This window comes from Catharus ustulatus, chromosome 8, assembly GCF_009819885.2.
Source record: "Catharus ustulatus isolate bCatUst1 chromosome 8, bCatUst1.pri.v2, whole genome shotgun sequence".
NCBI classification, from domain to species: domain Eukaryota; kingdom Metazoa; phylum Chordata; class Aves; order Passeriformes; family Turdidae; genus Catharus; species Catharus ustulatus.
Window position 1 is genome coordinate 9,243,461 of NC_046228.1, and position 18,407 is coordinate 9,261,867.

The window sequence follows — 18,407 nt, forward strand, 5'->3', positions numbered from 1 at the left end:
CATTTTCTTTTATGTGTAAAAGGCAATTGTAATTCTTACTTTATAATTCTCATTTATAATAATTTCAAAACAACATCTAGAAGGAAGACCTCAAGGGGAAAACTAACACCTCTGCTACTTAAATCTCAAAGCAGAGTATTTGCATTAGTATAAGCGGTATTTTCTATTTTGTCACTTCATTCCTGTATTGCACTGCTGTGATTTGGACATTCAAAGAAATGCAGGCATGAGTCTTCCTGCTGGGCTGTAACTCAAGCCACAGAGAAATTGTCTTTAAATAGCCCAAGAATGCTAAAGCCAAAAGCACTCTCGCCCTTGTTTGGTTACATGCAGCAATCTCAATCAACATTTACTTTTGCGCTCAGTAAAAGGCAAACTGGTACTGCTGCAAGGCCGGGCAGGCAGATCGATACCTGTCCCGAAATTTCCGCAATTATTCTCAGCGGCAACTCTGAGTCGCTGCAAACCCATTTTAACACCATTTCATATCACTTTTCCAGCGTTTCCCGTTGGGCAGCTCAGATTTGAGAGTTACGAGCCGTGAGTCGCTGCTCTGTCTGGGCTGGGGCGGGGATGAACCACGCGCCGGGCAGGGCTGGGCACAGGCCCGCGGCGGTGAGGGCTGTGAGGGCAGAGCTGGGCACGGCCCGCGATGGTGTGAGAGCTGTGAGGGCAGAGCTGGGCACGGGCTCGCGATGGTGTGAGAGCTGTGAGGGCAGAATTGGGCACGGGCCCCGCAGCGGTGTGAGCGCTGAGGGCAGAGCTGGCACTGGCCCGCGGCGGTGGGAGGGCTGAGGGCAGAGCTGGGCACGGCCCGCGATGGTGTGAGGGCAGAGCTGGGCACGGGCCCCGCGATGGTGTGAGGGCTGTGAGGGCAGAGCTGGGCACGGCCCGCGATGGTGTGAGGGCTGTGAGGGCAGAGCTGGGCACGGGCCCCGCGGCGGTGTGAGCGCTGAGGGCAGAGCTGGGCACGGGCCCCGCGGCGGTGTGAGCGCTGAGGGCAGAGCTGGGCACGGGCCCCGCGGCGGTGTGAGCGCTGAGGGCAGAGCTGGCACGGGCCCCGCGGCGGTGTGAGGGCTGAGGGCAGCGGCGGTGTGAGGGCCGCGCTGCGGGCTAGGCGCTCAGGAAGTCGCGTCAGGCACGGCGCCGCGGCGGGCCCGGCGGGCGGGCTGGGGCAGCAGCGGAGCCCGCGGTGAGTGCGGGCCGGGGCCCGGAGCGGAGCGGAACAGAGCGGGTTGGCGGCAGGCGGGGCGGAACAGAGCGGGTTGGCGGCAGGCGGGGCGGCGCGGGCGGTGCTGCCCCCGGCGGCGGGGCGGGCCAGCGCAGCGGCTGCCGCGTGGCGGGAGGGGCGGTGCGGCCGGGACAGCGCGGGGCAGCAGCGGCAGCGGTGCGGGGGACGCGGGTCGGCTGAGGGGCAGCGGGGACCGGGCGGCGGGCGCGGGGCCAGGTGGGCGAGAGGAGCCTCGGCCGCCCCCGCGGCGCTCCGGGGGCCGGTGCCTGCCCGCGGCGGCGCCCGCCCCTCGCGGCGGCCGGGGAGGCGCGGGGCGGCCCCTTGGCAGCGGCGGTGCCCGGGGCGCTGCGCACCCCCCACCGTGCTCAGCCGCGCGGTTTTATTTATAGCAGGTCTGGTGAGCGGCGGGGCTGGAGCCCGGAGCGCTGCCGAGGAGCCCCGGTGAGCCGTGTGAGCCCGGAGCGCTGCTGCAGCCCGCGGGGATGGCGGTGGCCGGCAGGTGAACAGCGCCAGCGCCGCAGCGGGAGATCGGGGGGCGGGTTGGCTCACAGGTAGGTATGCGGCTGCTGCTGCTCGAACGGGCTTTTAATTGCGTATTTTTTAAAGTTCATCTTTTGTCTGCACCGGTGCAGCCAAGGTCACCTTGAGCACGAGAGGGACGCATTTCGCTTCCAGCGTTTGAGGTGTCAAGGCATCTTTTTAAAATTTTTTTGTTTATTGGGAGGGTTAGATAGTAATTTGCCTGAGGACTAATTTAAATAAAAGGCGGATCGAATGTAAGAGCCAACAAAGATAAAGGGATGGCTTAGGTACTTAGGCTCTGCCAGGTTATGCATGGTCTGCATGGTTATACTGGCTCGGACTGCAGTTTGTAGTGGGAGCTCTCTGCGTGCAGGTATCACGGGATGACTTTGTGGCAACTTGGGGAAGGCACTAAGAAAGGCAAAAACGTTGGACTAAAGTTTTGGGTCTTGCTGTTGCAGATGTTAGCTTAGCGAGCTAGGTGGGAACAGTCTCATTCCTGATGACCCAAGCTGGGCCATGATAGAAGTTTCCTTACGGTGACACATGGAAGAGGAGGTATTGCCTCTTCAAAGTTTCACTTGGTGAAAATTCTGGGATTCCTATTTCGGTGGCTCTCAACAACAAAGCAGTTTAATTTGTAGTCTTTTGCAAATACACTGTACAACGCATTTAAGCATGTTCTCCCTTCCTTTTTTGCTTTGGCCGAGGGAGAATTATTTACTGTGTTCATTCTATGATTTACAAAACTTCCATTTCAAAGTAATAATTCAAGTTTAGATTTCTTTACTGCTCTTTAATCCCACAAGACTGAAGTTTCACTTGTCAGTACCGTGTTCACATTTAGAGGTTCGCTTTTTTTTTGCAGAGCACTTCTTCCCAAAGAATTCACAATCTGGTTTGACTACAGCTTGACCAGACACATAAAATATACTGTGAGATAGGATTAGGTGAGAACATTAATGACAGTTTTTGTAGGTCATAGGTGTCCTTGAGAAGCAAATAATGAAAGAGCAAGGTCACAGTGCAAGAGAATAGTAAACTTATGAGAGTGTCTGACATGCGTGTCCTATGGCTGCAGGGTTTAAACCATGCAGTAAAGAACAGTGGAAAATTACAAAAGCGCTGTAGTGACCTGTTCTGGGAAGAAGAGCAGGGAGAGAAAAGCATGCAGGAAGCTGTGTTTATGGAAGTCAAATGTGCTGGGGTTTTTAACATATTAAAATCATACTGATTTCTAGCTGCAAGGAAGCATCTTTGGAGCTGAATTTTTACTGAAGGGTGAGAAAATACCAGTTTGCTAATTTATTGCTAGATGCCCATCTCTGAAATTAGGTGTGTGTTTCTGTGCATGCATATAAATACATGAATATACAGATAAAAAGAATATATATGTGCACATGTTATTATTTTGCAGAGTGTGATCTTCAGTTCAGCTCCTGTGTCATGGATGAAACTGCTTTGTCCCTTGGAACAATAGATGTTTCCTATTTGTCCACCTCAGCAGACTGCAGCATCAGTAGATGTAAGCATTCCAGTGAAGAGTGGGTAAGTAAAAATTGGGAATGTTACTGGCTTTATATATCTTATTATTTCTTCAAGTTGAAGGTGGACTTCTTATTGTTATGAAGATAAGGAATATTGTCTCTCATGCATGATACAGTTTGCTTTTAATTTAATTTGATACATAAAGAGGAACCAACAGTTCAATTCTGTGCCAAAGAATAATGTTGCTAGAAAACAAAAATCCCCTCAAACTCTACTGATAGTCTTTCAGTCTTCTGGTGTGTTGTTGCTAATCATTTTACGTAGCAGTAAATGTACAGAATCCCATTCTGGAGTAGCCAAAGTCAGACAGAAAGTCAGATAGGAAGCTTGTTGCTCTTCTGGGTGATGTAGTTTATAGGTGGAAAGGAGCTCGGTGCTGAAGTTGCACAGTCATATAGGCGTTGAAGCTGGAGCTTTCCATGCAGTCCAGGAGGCAGAAAAAAATCGGTGGATATAAATAAGGAGCCTATTAAAAGTCTGTGTCCTCCATTGAGTGAGTCTTGGGATTTGAAGGGGACAAAGGAGGCAGTGAGCAGAGTGGTCTGGGTGGAGCCAAAAGAGCCACATGGGGACTGGGGTGATGGTAGCTTTAGCAGCATAGGTCAGGAGGAATTAAACATTGATCTGGAGAGGAGGAGTTTGAACTTGATACAGAAGAAGAATTGGAAACATGGTCAGAGTTGAGGGAAAGGGCAGATGTCTTGACAGCTGGGATTTCTATCTAGCTAGATCTAAGTTCCATGGAACAGCAAGCTCACAGATCAAGGGGTCTGTGAGAAAGTGGAATAAGAACAAGCAAGTCAGAAGAGATAGAAAGGAGGTTTTGTAAGAAAATGCTGGAGATGAATGTCAGGGGTTGGAGGCAAGCAGAAGGAAGATGGCATTGTTACAAAGTCGGTTTGTTTTGGAGTTAGCATTAGGTGATAGGGGATTATGACAGGCTTAGCATCTTGATACTTATTTCAGGTGGAAGAGTTAGCCTTGGAATATTTGCCAGTTCATGCTGCTTGCCAAATATGATACATGCACAATTTAGTTTTCAAGCATCTTCAGCATTGCTTTTGATTTTCTGGGAGTTTCTCACTGGGCTGAGTATGTAATAGTCTGTATTTGTGTCTTCCAGCTACTCTGCCACTTAAAAGTTCTATTTTAAACAACATTTTGGGTTTGGTTTGGTTTGTTTCTGTAACTTCTCTTTTAATACTGGAAGTAACTTTTGTCTCAATAAAATACGTGGTTTAAAAATGGCAACCCAGTTCTTATTCTCAGGCAAGCAGTAATTCAGTAGACTTTAATGGAAACAATCAAGGTCTTTGAAAATACACTTAACTACAATTTTTGCATTGTGTTCTAACATAGAGAATGAGTTCTGTGAATGCAGTTCCTCTGGATTTTTTTTGTTCTGTAATCTTCAGATAGACAGTGTAACTTTGGAGAAGGCACAGGGGTTCCTTTTTCATATCACTCTGCATGAAAATGCTGAAAGTGCCTACAGAGTCCATGGAGTTAATAATTTGGATACACTGAGTCTTCTTGCAGCTTTGCAGCGTGATATTTAGTTGACCCTTAAAATATATTGCTCATATTGCAAGCATCTTTACATTATTGAGAATGTAGTGTACTGTTAATTTCTTTCAGTTTTCTCAGCTGGCAGTTTCTTTGCTGTTTCTTAATTACAGTTATAATTCCTTTTAAAATTTTGTGTGTCAGCCATGCAGCAATGCATACATAAGTACAACACTGAGATTTTGCTTTTATTTTTTAAAATTTTAGAAAAGTGTTGGAAAAAAATTGTGCTTTATGTAATTGAGGGGTAATTTTTTGTGTGTGTCTGGCAACTCCTCTTCCTCAAAGCTTTCTCATACAGAGTAGAACACATATTTCTGCACATTTACACAGTGGTCTTTTGTTCTGCAGGGAGAGTGCAACTCTCGTCCCACTCTGTTCCGATCTGCCACTTTAAGATGGAAGGAGGCTCTGCTGAGCAGGAAAAGGCCGTTTGTGGGACGATGTTGCTATGTATGCACTCCCCAGAGCCGGGTAAGAAGATTACTGAATGGATTATGTTTGACAATAATGCATAGTTGCAGCATAGTGAAGTTGCAGTAGTTTCCTTGCTTTCAGAATTAAGGTCGCAATGTTTTTACTCCTTTAGGTGCTATAGTTCTTCACTGTTGTTTGTGCTTATGTTTAATTTGTCATGGAATTACACGATGGCACACACCTGTTTTGATACTTAGTCTTCCACCTCTCAGTGCAGACTTACTCCTTGCACAACTCTCCAGCTTCTCAGAATTATTACTAGGAGATGGGATAGCAAAATTTTCTTTTATGTTACATTAATGATGGGAATTTATAGCATATAAAAGTGTGAAGGTTTGCTTTTAGGACACTTGAATTCTCTATCCACAGAATAAATACAGTTTGGAAGCTAAGCTGCATGCTTCCTTTCCAACTTGCTCAGTCCTGTACTTGAGAGAACATGTTAATTTTCTGGCTGATTCCTTGCCTCTCTGCCCAGCCTGGAGACAAGGGCTGCCAGTTGTGGTGGTGGGGATGTTTGTCTGCTGGGAACAGAGTCAAGATGGTGGCTCTGGAGAGGTTGCGCAAGCTGATGTAAAATGTGAACTTTATTGACCAGCATTGGGCAGGCTTTCTGTAAGCTCAAGATGCAAAATACTGATAAATGGCACAGTACAGTTTGCAACCAGTTCTTCATGTAATTTGGCTATGTGTACACCCTGGGCTTTAGATTGCACTCAGTTACACCTCGTTGGCTGGGCTAGAGGGAAAATTTGCTTCTCTCTTTGACCAAAGAGAAGTTGTTATTTCATACTGTTCCTCTGCCAAAACAGAAAATTGCAGCAGTGACATACAAATGTGGTACAGAAATACAGATGTACTGTGAAGGCTCTGTATGATAGGGGCAGCAAGACAAGCAATTAGATAAACTGAGTCTACTTCAAACAGACAAGTCAAGTGTTTTGACTTACAAAAAGGTGTGTGTGAATCCTCAGCTTAGGGCTTTATACAATTAGTAATTAGCCTGCTAGTAATTAGGCTGTTACTCTCAAAATGGGAATTACACTTTAGAAATAAAAATCTTGGTCTGTATTTTGTCTGTTTAATAAGAGACTAATTAAGTATCCTGAGGTCCCACTTAGGTAAGGGGCATGACTTATTAAGCCCTTTGTTGACTTCTGTAAGGAAAAAAATACCATCCTTACACAGACAGTAACAAAGATAATCCTCTCATTAGATTCCAAATACTTTTTTTGGAGCTACCTTTTTCATTATTTTTCTTAGAGAAAAGGAATTAATGGGGGAAATTTCTTTAACTGTGCTGCCCAGACTAACAACTTGCCAATGCTGAGAGTGGGAAGTCTTGCTTCTCCCTCTCGTTTTCCTTCCTGCTCTTCTGAGGGCTGATCAATTTCACTAACCAAGCAGAAAACTACCTGCTTTATTCATTTAGTCTATCTTAGTTTTTTATCTTGTCTGCATGAAGTTGAGACATCAAAGGGTATGATGAATGCTAGAGATACTTTTAAGTTAAGAGGTGAGGTGTAGAGGTCAGCAGGAAAGGCCAGGATGTGGTGGTGGGAGCTGGACTTCTTTGTACCAGCAGAGAGATCCTGTATTGGCTCAGTTGGTCTCATGTTCTGTCTGGCACAGGATGGGGGTAGAGTTAAATAAGGAAAAGCTAAAGTGTGACAGTACCACTGGAGGATGAGTTTTGTAGTGAGGTTTAACCTGACACTTAAAACACTGGTATAGACTGGTATTCAGTGGTACTTGGCTGCTGATTGTTTGGGAGACCAAGAACAAGTAATTTTTCTTCTCTTTGCCAGAACATGCCATCAACTTATAAGATCCACAAAAATTCACCAGTATATAGTCAAAGAAATTAGCATAACATTGAAGTTTCCTCTTAAGACCTTAGAGCAACAATTGGTTGATTGTGCAGCACACAGTTGTGCTTTAACAGGAAGCAGAAGACTCTGCTCTCACTGTAGGACATAATTTCTACCTGATTTGCAAATAACATAGGACAGTCATATATGTTAATTTTGTGGTAAATGGTGTGTCCTAAACAAAATACAAACAAATGACTCCTACCTGACCCCCACTGCAGAATTGATGGTGAGGCTGTTCTGCCTCTTGGTCAAGGTGTTCACTTGGACTATGGAAGAGCAGAATTTAGGTCTTCCTGCTAAGGAATATTTGTTGTGGACATGCTTCTAAACTCATCCCAATTAATAGCTTGGCATGTGGAATCTGTAACAAGGCTCTACAAGGCTGGACCGAGGTTGTTGTTCAGGCAGAGCAGGAATGTGGAGATTTGCCACCTAACCATGGATGGATATCCTGACCCTTGGGCTGTTGTTGCATGATGCTTGATCTGCTGGCAAACTGGATGCTACAGACTGTGTCAAATACTGAGCATCAAATTAGTGGTTACACTAATGCCCAGTGTGGTTTAATAAAGTTCTGTCTCAAAGATGAGTTCTGTATTATATACAGACAAGTCCTGGTTTATATTGCATCAGGATCTGATGAAATGTTGTGGCTTGGAGAGTGTAACCAGTACAACCACATAGTAAAGCCTGGAGAATGCTTTGAAAGTACTGGACTTGGGAATAGTGATTTGAATTCCATTTTCACTTCAGAAGTTTGTGTACTGTATAGGCAGGCTCAACATTTCTCTGGTTTTGGCTTTGCTTGTAATACAAATGGAAAACATTGCATTGTCTTAAATGTTATGGTGAATGAAACAGACAAAGCTATTTTTATGTAATTTAGTCCATCAATCTTTTTTTTTCCTTGGTTTTATAGGATAACTTCTTCAATTCTAGTATTCCTTCTTTGGGTCTACGTAATGTCATATACATCAATGAAACACACACGAGGTAATGTAGCAAAGGTTTCTTTTGCTTTTAAAATTCAGCGTGCTCTGATTTTATGACAAAGCAATCTCTAGTATGGTCTGGATTGAACTGATAAATATTGTGGTCCTAAAATGCAGAAATTTGGTGCTGACTTCAGCTTGTTAAATCTGGCTCTGTGTGTATTTGGGATCTGGGTGAAGTCCTATGGGGTTATAGACAAGGAGTGTAGGGGTCAAACCTGTTGCACAAAAACCCCAGTGTTTTTTCCACCAAAAAAGCCCTTTCTCCTTTTTTTGCAAATGGCAGCATCTGTAGCATAGTATTGAGGGGACCAGATTTATTCCTTTATGCAGAATGACTTCAGGCTGCACTTTATTTTACTGAGCAGATCTGGCTCACAATTTAGGTGTTGACTATTACCCCTTATGGCAATTAAACCTGATTATGTCTTATGAATCTTTGCCTTAGTGGCAGAGTGCAGCTTCTGAAAAGTGCAGTAAATGAAAAAAATCTAAAATATGAAGATGTGTCTTTGTGCTATTGGAATCATATCTTGTGTTTTGGGATGAAGATACTGGAATAACACAAAAATAATCTGTTCTTTGGAAAGTTACTAAAGCTTGCTAAGTTTTTTTTACAGTGATCATTAGCATAAGCAGCTCCTGCAGTGTTTGTTGTAGAGTCAGAGCAAACAAAGAGAGGCCACCAGCCTGAAAGAAATGAGCCAAAGTGTCTGAGTGGAAGAAAGGCAGCATTGTGTGTGCTTGAGAGGGAGAAAGCTAATGTTAGAGGCTGTTCTTTATTAAATTTGAATTAATTACGGGTTTTTTAAGTGTTGAGCTTGTAGTTTGGAATAGAGAAAAATAACAGAAATACTGTTTAACTTCTTAAAATTAGTTTCAAAAGTCTAATGCTTGAATGATTTTGAATGGTCAAAGTTACTTGAATTGGAAATATAAGGAGAAAAAAATATGGGTTAATGAATTATTCTGAAATAAACACATCTGGCTCAGAATAGTGAGAAATACAATGTCATTTTAGTGTGAAAATGGACAATTTTAATGAAGTTCTGAGTTCTCATGGGCTGTGTACAGTCACAGTTTCCTGGCCTTAGAAGGCAAGAGGGGTTCTCTAACTGGCAGCATTGCTGTAGCTGTACTGACAGCCTTTATCTGAGGTACAACTGCCAGTTTTAAATGTCTCTTGACTGGTCCATTCTGTGTTGTTTTTGTCTTCTCTCATTGCTACATGATCAGAAAACAGATGTTTCCAATTAAATTACTTTATGTCTAAGCTGTAAAATGAGTGTTAGAAGCCTTCCTACCTTGACAGATCCCTGTGATAGCCGTGTGCTGTTCTGATACATTCATAGTTACCAAAAGATATTGCTGTCAGAAAGAAGCATGTCCTTATCTTTGCTTTGTAGAAAAATCAGTAAGGCTCTCAAACTCCAAAGAGAAGGGGGATAAAGGTAAAAAGCAATTAAAACAGAGTTACCTGTCTGCTTCTCTGACAGCACAAATAGCTGGTCTGAATATTTGTATAATTATTCCGTGACACTCTGTGCCCATGCCTCGTGCATGTGCACCCATCTTAATTACAGTGCACTCAAGGACTTTGGCCTTTTGCACTGTAAAAGTTCTGTCTCATCTTTCCTCACTGTTTTTAACACAGGTATAAATTTACTGAAATGTGGTGGGGAGGTTTAACTGCCAGGATCAGTAGCTCGGGTGATGACAACGGGTGAGATGTTGGCAGCATTCCAGCATGGAAACCACCATGAGCTTTGTCACCCCACATGTCAGTTTGGGACACTCACTGGAGCAGCAGCCAGGCATTGCACCAGCAGACCTCTGGACAGAGGTTTTGCATAGTACTTACTGCTCTGGGCTTTGGGAATTGCCAAAATTTAATTATTCATCTAGCTGTTAATTCTGCCCCATCACATCAGCTCTGCTGTTTGGGGGTCCCAGGTGTTTGGTTTGTAAGTGATGGCTTGTCCACTACTGGCCTGGGAAATGAGGGAGGTGAGGAGAGGAATAGTGCTGAATATCCACTGTGGGATTGGGTGTAAGCTATTTCTGTGTCACGTGCATTTTCTGTGATGTTTGCTATTCCAAATAGCACTTTCTCAGGTGATTTCTGCTTGTATGATTGAGAGAGTAGAGGACAGGGTTAATTTAAAAAGAAGAGACTGTCTCCGTAAGTTACCTTAAACACTTGAATTTGTAGTGAGATTTACTTTGTGGTCATACTCTTGCTAAAACTTTGCTAGGAGAAGGTATGGAGAAGACACAAAGAACTGGGTGTTTGAAAACACTAAAGAAAGAAAAGCTAACTAAGAAAGTGGGTTTAGTTTTGATGGCTAATGCAAACATATTTTCAAAAGTGTTTGTGAGAGTTTGCCTGCGCTTACGTGAGCAGCTTTCCCAAGAGGACTTTGTGTTCTTGAAGAAGTTGACAGACCTCTTAGCTGGACATTCACTTTCCTCAGTGCAAAGGGGCACCAAATTGGAAATCAACACTTCTGGCCTCTCTGAGCTGATTCCAGGGGATAGGCGAAATGTATATGCTGGTTTGTTCGCTACGTGCCTGGGATTCTGGGGGTGTTTTGAGACCAGTGTCACCCTGAACTGAAGGGATGCAGACCCCAGTTGGCTCAGGTGTTTTGTGCTGTGCATCAGTTTTTTCATCCATAACGTGAAGATATTGGCAATTTGCTAGAAGATGCAGAAGCTTTTAGGCAGCCATTTATAAAATTTTACTTACTTTTGCTTCTTAATTGTATTTTTAGTTGTTTTAATGCTATTTTTTTGGCAGCAAAATATTTTGAGGATCACGTTGAAATACCCTTGATATTTTGTAGGTACAGAGGGTGGCTTGCGAGGCGCTTTTGTTATGTCCTTTTTGTGCAAGAGAGGGATGTTCATAAGGGTATGTTTGCCAAGAATCTGACAGAAAATGTGCTGAATAGCAGCAGGTAAGATGACACAAAATTAACTGTTTTTTAAATTACTAGCACATTAAAAGATGCCTTAATTTAGAAACTGCAAGTTTGGAAAATCAGACTATTTAAAATACTAGAAGATGCAGTACCTTTAGCACAGCTTTTCAGGAATGTAGTTGCAATTTCTGTTGGAATAGTAAAAGAGGGGAGTTTAAGGATTACAAGTCTCTAAATAAATAGTGTGTAATAGGGGAACAGCAGACAGTACACAGAAAAATTAATTGTTGCATGAGAGCTCTTCAAACTTCTGTTCATCTAATTCATGTAAATCATTATTACTGAAGTCATGCTGCAGTCATCAGAAATTGTCAGTGTTTCAGAGATAATAGGAAAGCAGCATTTTGGAGTACCCCAAGTATACAGCTGGAGAGTGCAGCAAAAAATGGAAAAAGGCTGGGTACTCCATTCTACAACTTTAACTTTGTGCAACTTGTTTTCTGTTTCATATGCCTCATTTTAAATGGCATCTTGAGCCCCTGATCAGCTGTTCAGGTATCAGTTTTCCTTGGACACAAAGAAATTCAGCCTCATGCTTGCTCCTTGAGGCTACTTTTGTCAGAGGGCACACACTGCCTACATTAACATTCCTAATTCTCCTGAATTTTTAAAGCTCCCATCTGGAGATGATAGTGTTGCTTTTGAAAAGTAAAGCAGACTGTGTTGTGCTACAGTCATGGTTTTTTAAAGCCACTTACTGTCTCTTGGGTGTGTTTTAAAGAGGGAAAATAGCCCTTGTAAAATTTTGTTGGACTTGTAACAATAATCTAGAAGTTCAAAATAGCAACTGCATAAATCTGTCTAATGAGGCAAGTGAAATTGCTGTGGCAGGAAAAAGAAAACATTAACAAAAAAGAGATTGCATCCATTCCTCTGAATTGTTAAGTTTATTAAACATTTCAGAAAATTTACAGTCACTAAATATTAGTACCTGTGAACTGTGTACATAGTGTTTCATGTAGTCACCTTTGAGCCCATTCAATCATCACCTGCCTCTTAAATTAGAACTTATAAAACTGAGTTAAATTTAATGCATTCAGAGTGCACAATAGTTCAGTGTGGATACTTCTTATGTTTGCAATTTATTCCTGTAGTAATACATAGCTCATTGCAAGCTGTTGTTGTCTGTGTCTTGGACTCTTCTGTTGTGGGGCTGTCTCATAAACTTTATTTTTTTTAATGTTAGAGTCCAGAAGGCCATTGTAGATGAAGCTTCTGAACCAAGTACTCCAGGTAGTTTTGTTCAGACGGATCCTAAAGCTATCAACAAAGTGAAGAAAAAAGCTAGGAAAATTCTCCAGGAAATGGTAGCAAATGTGTCGCCTGCTTTAATCAGGTAAGAAAAATGTTTCATCAGTATTGTCAGCGAGTGGAAGGATGAACAAGCTCTTTATGCATAATACCAACAGAGCTTGTGACACATGATGCAGAAATAATAATTATTCTAAAGATACATTATTCGTTAAAATCCCCTTTTTAATGTTAGCTAATAAAATAGTAGTTAGTCTTCATTTTCAGATGCAGCAGAAATCCTCTGCCTTTCCAAGATTAAGATTAAATGCAAACTTTTCCTTTTCTCCCAAAACTAGTTTTGGTGCTAATACTTAGACCACTATTGGCATCATTTGTTGTTTTAACTCACATGGGCAACAGCGGCTATCTGCAGCATCATAGACTGAAGGACAATTTTTCCATTAGGCTATTCAATATTATAATTTGTAAATATAAATATCTCAGGTAGAGTCTTATTTTAGATAAAATCTTCTCCTGTTGTGTCTACATTTACTACTAAGGATGATTTTGTCTCTGTCATGTTCCTAGTTCACAGCCTTCACTGAGGTTGATACAAGATTAGTGTCATAACTGCAGGAGGCTGAAATGTGGCTACTAACTTGTTTAGCAATTGCATTTTATAGTAATTTTGTTTGAATATAAGTTATCAGATGAACTGTCTTTGCCTTTAGTCGTACAGAAGCAGTATAAAACAGAGGCACAAATAAAGGAAGCTTTTTGAGTTGTACTTGTTTTCCCTTAGGTTGACTGGCTGGGTGTTACTGAAGTTGTTTAACAGCTTCTTCTGGAATATCCAGATCCACAGAGGTCAAATAGAAATGGTCAAAGCAGCAACAGAGGTAAGGGAGGGTGGGAAAATTCAGTAAGGTAGATTTCTGAAGTAGTTTCTAATAATGTTTGCAGCACTTCTCTTTTTGTGAGAGTCCTGCTAAGTCTGTATGAAATGCAATTGTAGGTAGAACTGTTTAATATCTGAAATACAATAAGAACACTGTGAAACAGTGTTCTTAATTAAATGTATACTCCTAGAGTTGTGCAACCTAAAATACTATGTGAAGTCTGGGTGTACCTTTAATTCAGGATCAAATTTTAACTATCAGGCTGAATGATTATCTCAGATAACCTTGCATCCAACATAATTTCTGGTTTTCTGAGCTGAGGCAGCCAGCAAATAAGTTTGTAAATCTAGCCAGGACTTTTCACTTTTGCTGTGATATGGAGTAAAAACTTTTAAAAAAAACTCTTCCTATTTCTTACTAGCAATCTGTTTCCAGTTTTTCAATATTTATTGAAATTGATCAAACAAACTCCAAAATTGCTACCATTTCCTTTACTCTCAATTAATTAATTCTTCTTACGTATTTACCTTGGAAATATTGATTAGATAAATGAAACAAATAGAAAAGTTCCTGTTGTGTTTTTTTTTTTAATACTGTGTTTGGGAAACCCACTATTCATAAGTCCTTGCTAATTTCTAATAGAAATATCAGCACCTTGGTGACAGTGAGGATTTTTCCACATCCCTTTAATTTTTTGAGTGGTGTCTCAACACTGTGAGTGAAGAAACTGGGAGATTAATCACTGTTAATGTAATGGATGCAATTGAAAACTACAGTCCATGTAAACTAAGACGAAGGACAAGTTGATTAAAATGTTCTCATTGTCCTAGCTGAAGGAAAACCAGGAGTAAACAAGCCCAGTTATGGCAACAGGAAAATACCATCAACTCAAATAAGATGATGCTAGCCATCTCAACAGTGGATTTAAGAAAAGGAGTAATATTCCAAGTTTCTTATCAACTGACTTGTTTATTTTTTCCTTCTCTCCCCACCATAGATGAATTTGCCTCTTATCTTTTTGCCTGTTCACAAATCCCACATTGACTACCTGCTTCTTACATTCATTCTTTTCTGCCATAACATCAAAGCACCCTACATAGCTGCAGGGAACAATCTCAACATCCCCATCTTCAGGTAATGACCTCTCCTTATTTGAAAAAAGACTGAGGTGGTGGGATCTGACCTAGTGCACAAGATGTCCAAGTGTAAAAGTATCTGACTGTTATTGGGCCATCATGTAGAACTTCTTTAGTTCCTATGACATGTTCAGAGGGGGAGCATTACAGCATCCTTCTGAGAAGCTCTGTTAAACCTTAGTAGGGTAAGGAGAAAGGATATTCCTTTTTTGGAGTCTCACAGTGGTTAGGTGATTAAGGAAAAGATATGGGAGAAAGACTTGTGGATGGACAGCTCTTCATGCAGTTCAGTGAGCTGGCTAATGAGCAGCAACAGTACTAGGTGAATACTTTGTGGAAAAGTATTCCACTTGAGTCTGTGTTTAAATGATACTTCTGGTGGCTGAAGAACCTGAGGTATTTTAGGTAATATTTTGCCTTTGACACAGAATTTGGGCATATTTGACGTCTAAAAAAACACTGGATATTATAAGAAATTATGGGGAAAGAAGGGGAATACTTTGACTTCAAGGATGTTTTATACCTTGTTTGGTCTTTTGAGGTAGTAAAAAATTTTCTTGCAAGAAAACACCCTATTCATCATTGCTTCTGTCAAGCAGAAGTGATGTCCTCATGAGAACTTCCTGCTACACTGAGATAAATGCAGGTGGTGTAGTTGGAGGTGCAAAGTGGGAGCTGCCTGCAGATTGCTCTGTTAAAATCAGCTGGCTGAGCTGATTGTGCAGCTGAGGGGAGTGTGCAGCACACCACGGGCATGCAAGCCATGCAGTCTGTGCAGCACAACACAGACTGGGGCCAGCTCAGGTTAACTCATATGAGTCACTAGCATCTCCGTGTGCAAGAATCTCCTGGTTAGTGGCCTGTCAAAGCAGTGAGCAAGACAGAAATATTAGAAATGTGTAGTCTCATCATGTGCAAGTAGTGTAATACAGTTTAGTCTTTAAAAGTTTCAGTTATTTGAATCCCTGTTGTATGCAAGGAATTGTTTGTTGGAGGTGTAGTAGTTTCCTACAAACCGAAATCAATGAGTGTAATCCTTGTTTGGTGTGTAGCACGTTGATCCGCAAGCTGGGAGGATTTTTCATCCGTCGGAAGTTGGATCAGAACCCTGACGGTCGTAAGGATTTCCTGTACAGAGCTTTGCTCTACGTGGTGTGTATTTCTTGTCTGTCTTTCTGTAAGTAGCTTTTCACTTGGGTGGCAAATGGGAAAGTGAGTTCCATCACTCTGAAGATGTATTGATTGCTTGGAATTTGTCTTAAGTTTCACGCTGCAAAAAGTGGATTTATTTTGTATGAAGGTTTGAATTTATAGAGTAAAGAAAATTGCCTGCTCAGCCCCTTTGAGGATGAGCAGATACCCACCTTGCATGATCTTATGAAAGCATGTGGAATTAATGCTCTCTGAGTTAACTTACTCTTGTTTCACTGATGTCTTTTGTTGCGAGGCATCTCTACACTGATTTACTTAAGACAATGGAAGTCTCTGTTCATGACGGTTGATGTAATCCTTTGTGCCATTCAGTGTAGTAGCTGTATTTGCATCTTAGAAGATGGGATGTGCTGGGGAACCAGAAGGAAAGATGAATGTGAATCAACTGCATCAATGATTGCTAGAGATACTTTTTGAACAGATGTCATTATACTTCTTGTATATTCATGCAAATTCAGTTGCACATAGGTCTGGGCTTGTGTCAGGCATTAATTAATTACTGGGTTTTTTTTCCGCAAGTACTCATGATCTTCCAATGCTTTTAAAAGAAAATGGTTGTCAACAGTATATTTGAAATATACTTGTATGTTACTATATGTATGTATGCCAATATGATTAGATACTTACTTTTTCTCTTCTTCCAATCTTTTTGTATTCAGCACATAGAAGAATTGTTGAGACAGCAGCAGTTTCTAGAAATATTCTTGGAAGGCACACGGTCTCGGAGTGGAAAGACATCTGGAGCTCGAGCGGGTCTTCTGTCTGTGGTGGTGGATGCTCTCTTCTCAAATGCTACTCCTGATGTCCTCATCATACCTGTGGGAATCTCCTATGATCGCATCATTGAAGGTCACTACAACAGTGAACAGCTGGTAAGAGCAATCAAACAACTTGTTTTACCTAGGGGAGTTTCTGCTTATGTGCAGGAAAATGTGCTACACAGTCAAAGGTTGTGCTGGTACTCTGTTCCATGGTCTCAGGGTTTGTGTTGAGCTGTGAATCACAAAATGGGGAGTGCTGAGGTACAGGTGACACACTTCTAAATGCAAATTCATGACGTGAGAAGTAATATGTTCAAGGGAATATCTACAGAGAAAAATAGTTCTCTAGATATACTTGAAGCTACAAGGTGTGTCAAAAGCTTTGGCCTTGCTTTGTCTGTCGCACGCATTTTAATTTTAAACATAACCTTTTAATTGCAAAGTGGAAGAAAAACAAAACAACCACCTATGTTTTCCAGGGCAAGCCTAAGAAGAATGAAAGCCTTTGGAGTATAGCTAGAGGAGTCTTCAGAATGCTGCGGAAGAATTATGGGTGTGTCAGAGTAGATTTTGCACAACCATTTTCCTTAAAAGTAAGTTTGGTATCTTGAAGGTCCTTTTGAAGGTTTGGCATTTTTGGTTTTTCAATATTTATTTTGATTTTCTCTTTGTGGGTTATCATCACTACCATTATCTGTGTCAGTCCATTCTGGCAGGACAAAAGTATCCCTGTTTTTGGTGAATGTGTGAGTCTTTAGACACATTTGTTTTAAGCTGAAATAGTCTCAGAGTTGATATATTAGTTTTGAAACAGTCAAAGTATTCTTACTGGTGGGATCGTTTGTTTAAAAACAGTCTCTAAAATTATCTTTATACTATTTAGTAATTCTTTACATTGTAGAGACATTTGGAGTTGAAGGAAGCTGAATACCGTTTACCATTTTAATTTAATGACATCTGCAATGGTTGAGGAAGGGCATTTATCTCACTGGATTTTTAAAATTGCTAAGCAAATTAGTAGCTATAAAAGTGTCATGGGTAATATATCATAAAAATCTGTATATTCTTTGAAAGTCATCTTTCATTATTAGTTCCCAACTGTTACCTACAGTATTCACCATGTACTGTTCTGTAGAGAATGTGGTTGTGTGGCAGTATCTGCTTTTACTCTGAATTTTATCTGATCTCTTTGCAGAATCTGCTGGTACTAATCTACATTTCACTAATCTGTATTCTGTCACAGTATACCTTATTTTTAGTGTGACTTTAATAAGATTAAGCACTGTAACAGCAGCTTACTAGAACATTATTCAAATTAATTAGGTGTTCTTCTTTCTGCCCTACTTCTCTCAGAAAAAGCAGTAGGGTTGGAGAGCTTTGAAGGGTTCAGTTACCACAGCATGAAATTATTGTGACCAGCTGCACTGCATTATAATTAGTGTAGTAGGGAAAGATACTAATTCACTTCCAAAGGAGAGGGCTTGGGCTATTCTTGGTAGGGAGTTAACAACTCTTCTTGGATCAGTATAAGGAAAAGAGGGTTATCTACCTTCTTAATCTAGTGAAATGCTAATCACTCTGTACCTTCCCAGCAGCTTCTGTCAAGTCTTATTTATACCTGTGTTCCTTATTGTGCTCTAGAATGGTGATTTATGACATAAATCATTAATGTGTGCCCTAGCTCAGATTTGCAGAAGTGTAACTGTAGCTGTGTCACTGCAGGTTTACTAAAGCAGATGAGCTTTGGGGGTTAATTTTGGGCATCTGCAGTTCTATGAGCACAGGCTTGGAAGCAGAAGGGAGTGTGAAAGAGGCTGTGGAAGTCTTTTAAGCGGCTTTCCTGGGAGGGAACTGTTTTCCTGACCAGCAGGTTAAGTGGCTCTTTAGTTTCCCATTCTGTACTGAAACTGAGGGAACACAGTGTCCTGAAAACAAAATAGTGTAAATTTTAACCTATAAGGAGAGGAGTTTG

The 18,407-nt window shown here is 41.5% G+C and overlaps 1 protein-coding gene across 2 annotated transcripts in view; it reads left to right on the forward strand.

Moving 5' to 3' along the window:
- The first annotated feature begins 1,614 nt into the window (after positions 1-1,614).
- Positions 1,615-18,407, forward strand: part of GPAM (glycerol-3-phosphate acyltransferase, mitochondrial) — a 30,264-nt gene continuing 13,471 nt past the window's right edge. For both annotated transcript variants that reach the window (XM_033066291.2, XM_033066292.2), the window contains exons 1-11: positions 1,615-1,782; positions 3,171-3,301; positions 5,219-5,341; positions 8,138-8,211; positions 11,057-11,170; positions 12,381-12,530; positions 13,230-13,326; positions 14,324-14,460; positions 15,515-15,614; positions 16,334-16,546; positions 16,915-17,028. In XM_033066291.2, the coding sequence (XP_032922182.1) occupies positions 3,200-3,301; positions 5,219-5,341; positions 8,138-8,211; positions 11,057-11,170; positions 12,381-12,530; positions 13,230-13,326; positions 14,324-14,460; positions 15,515-15,614; positions 16,334-16,546; positions 16,915-17,028 (1,224 nt within the window). In that variant the 5' untranslated portion in view covers positions 1,615-1,782; positions 3,171-3,199. The remainder of the gene's footprint in view (positions 1,783-3,170; positions 3,302-5,218; positions 5,342-8,137; positions 8,212-11,056; positions 11,171-12,380; positions 12,531-13,229; positions 13,327-14,323; positions 14,461-15,514; positions 15,615-16,333; positions 16,547-16,914; positions 17,029-18,407) is intronic.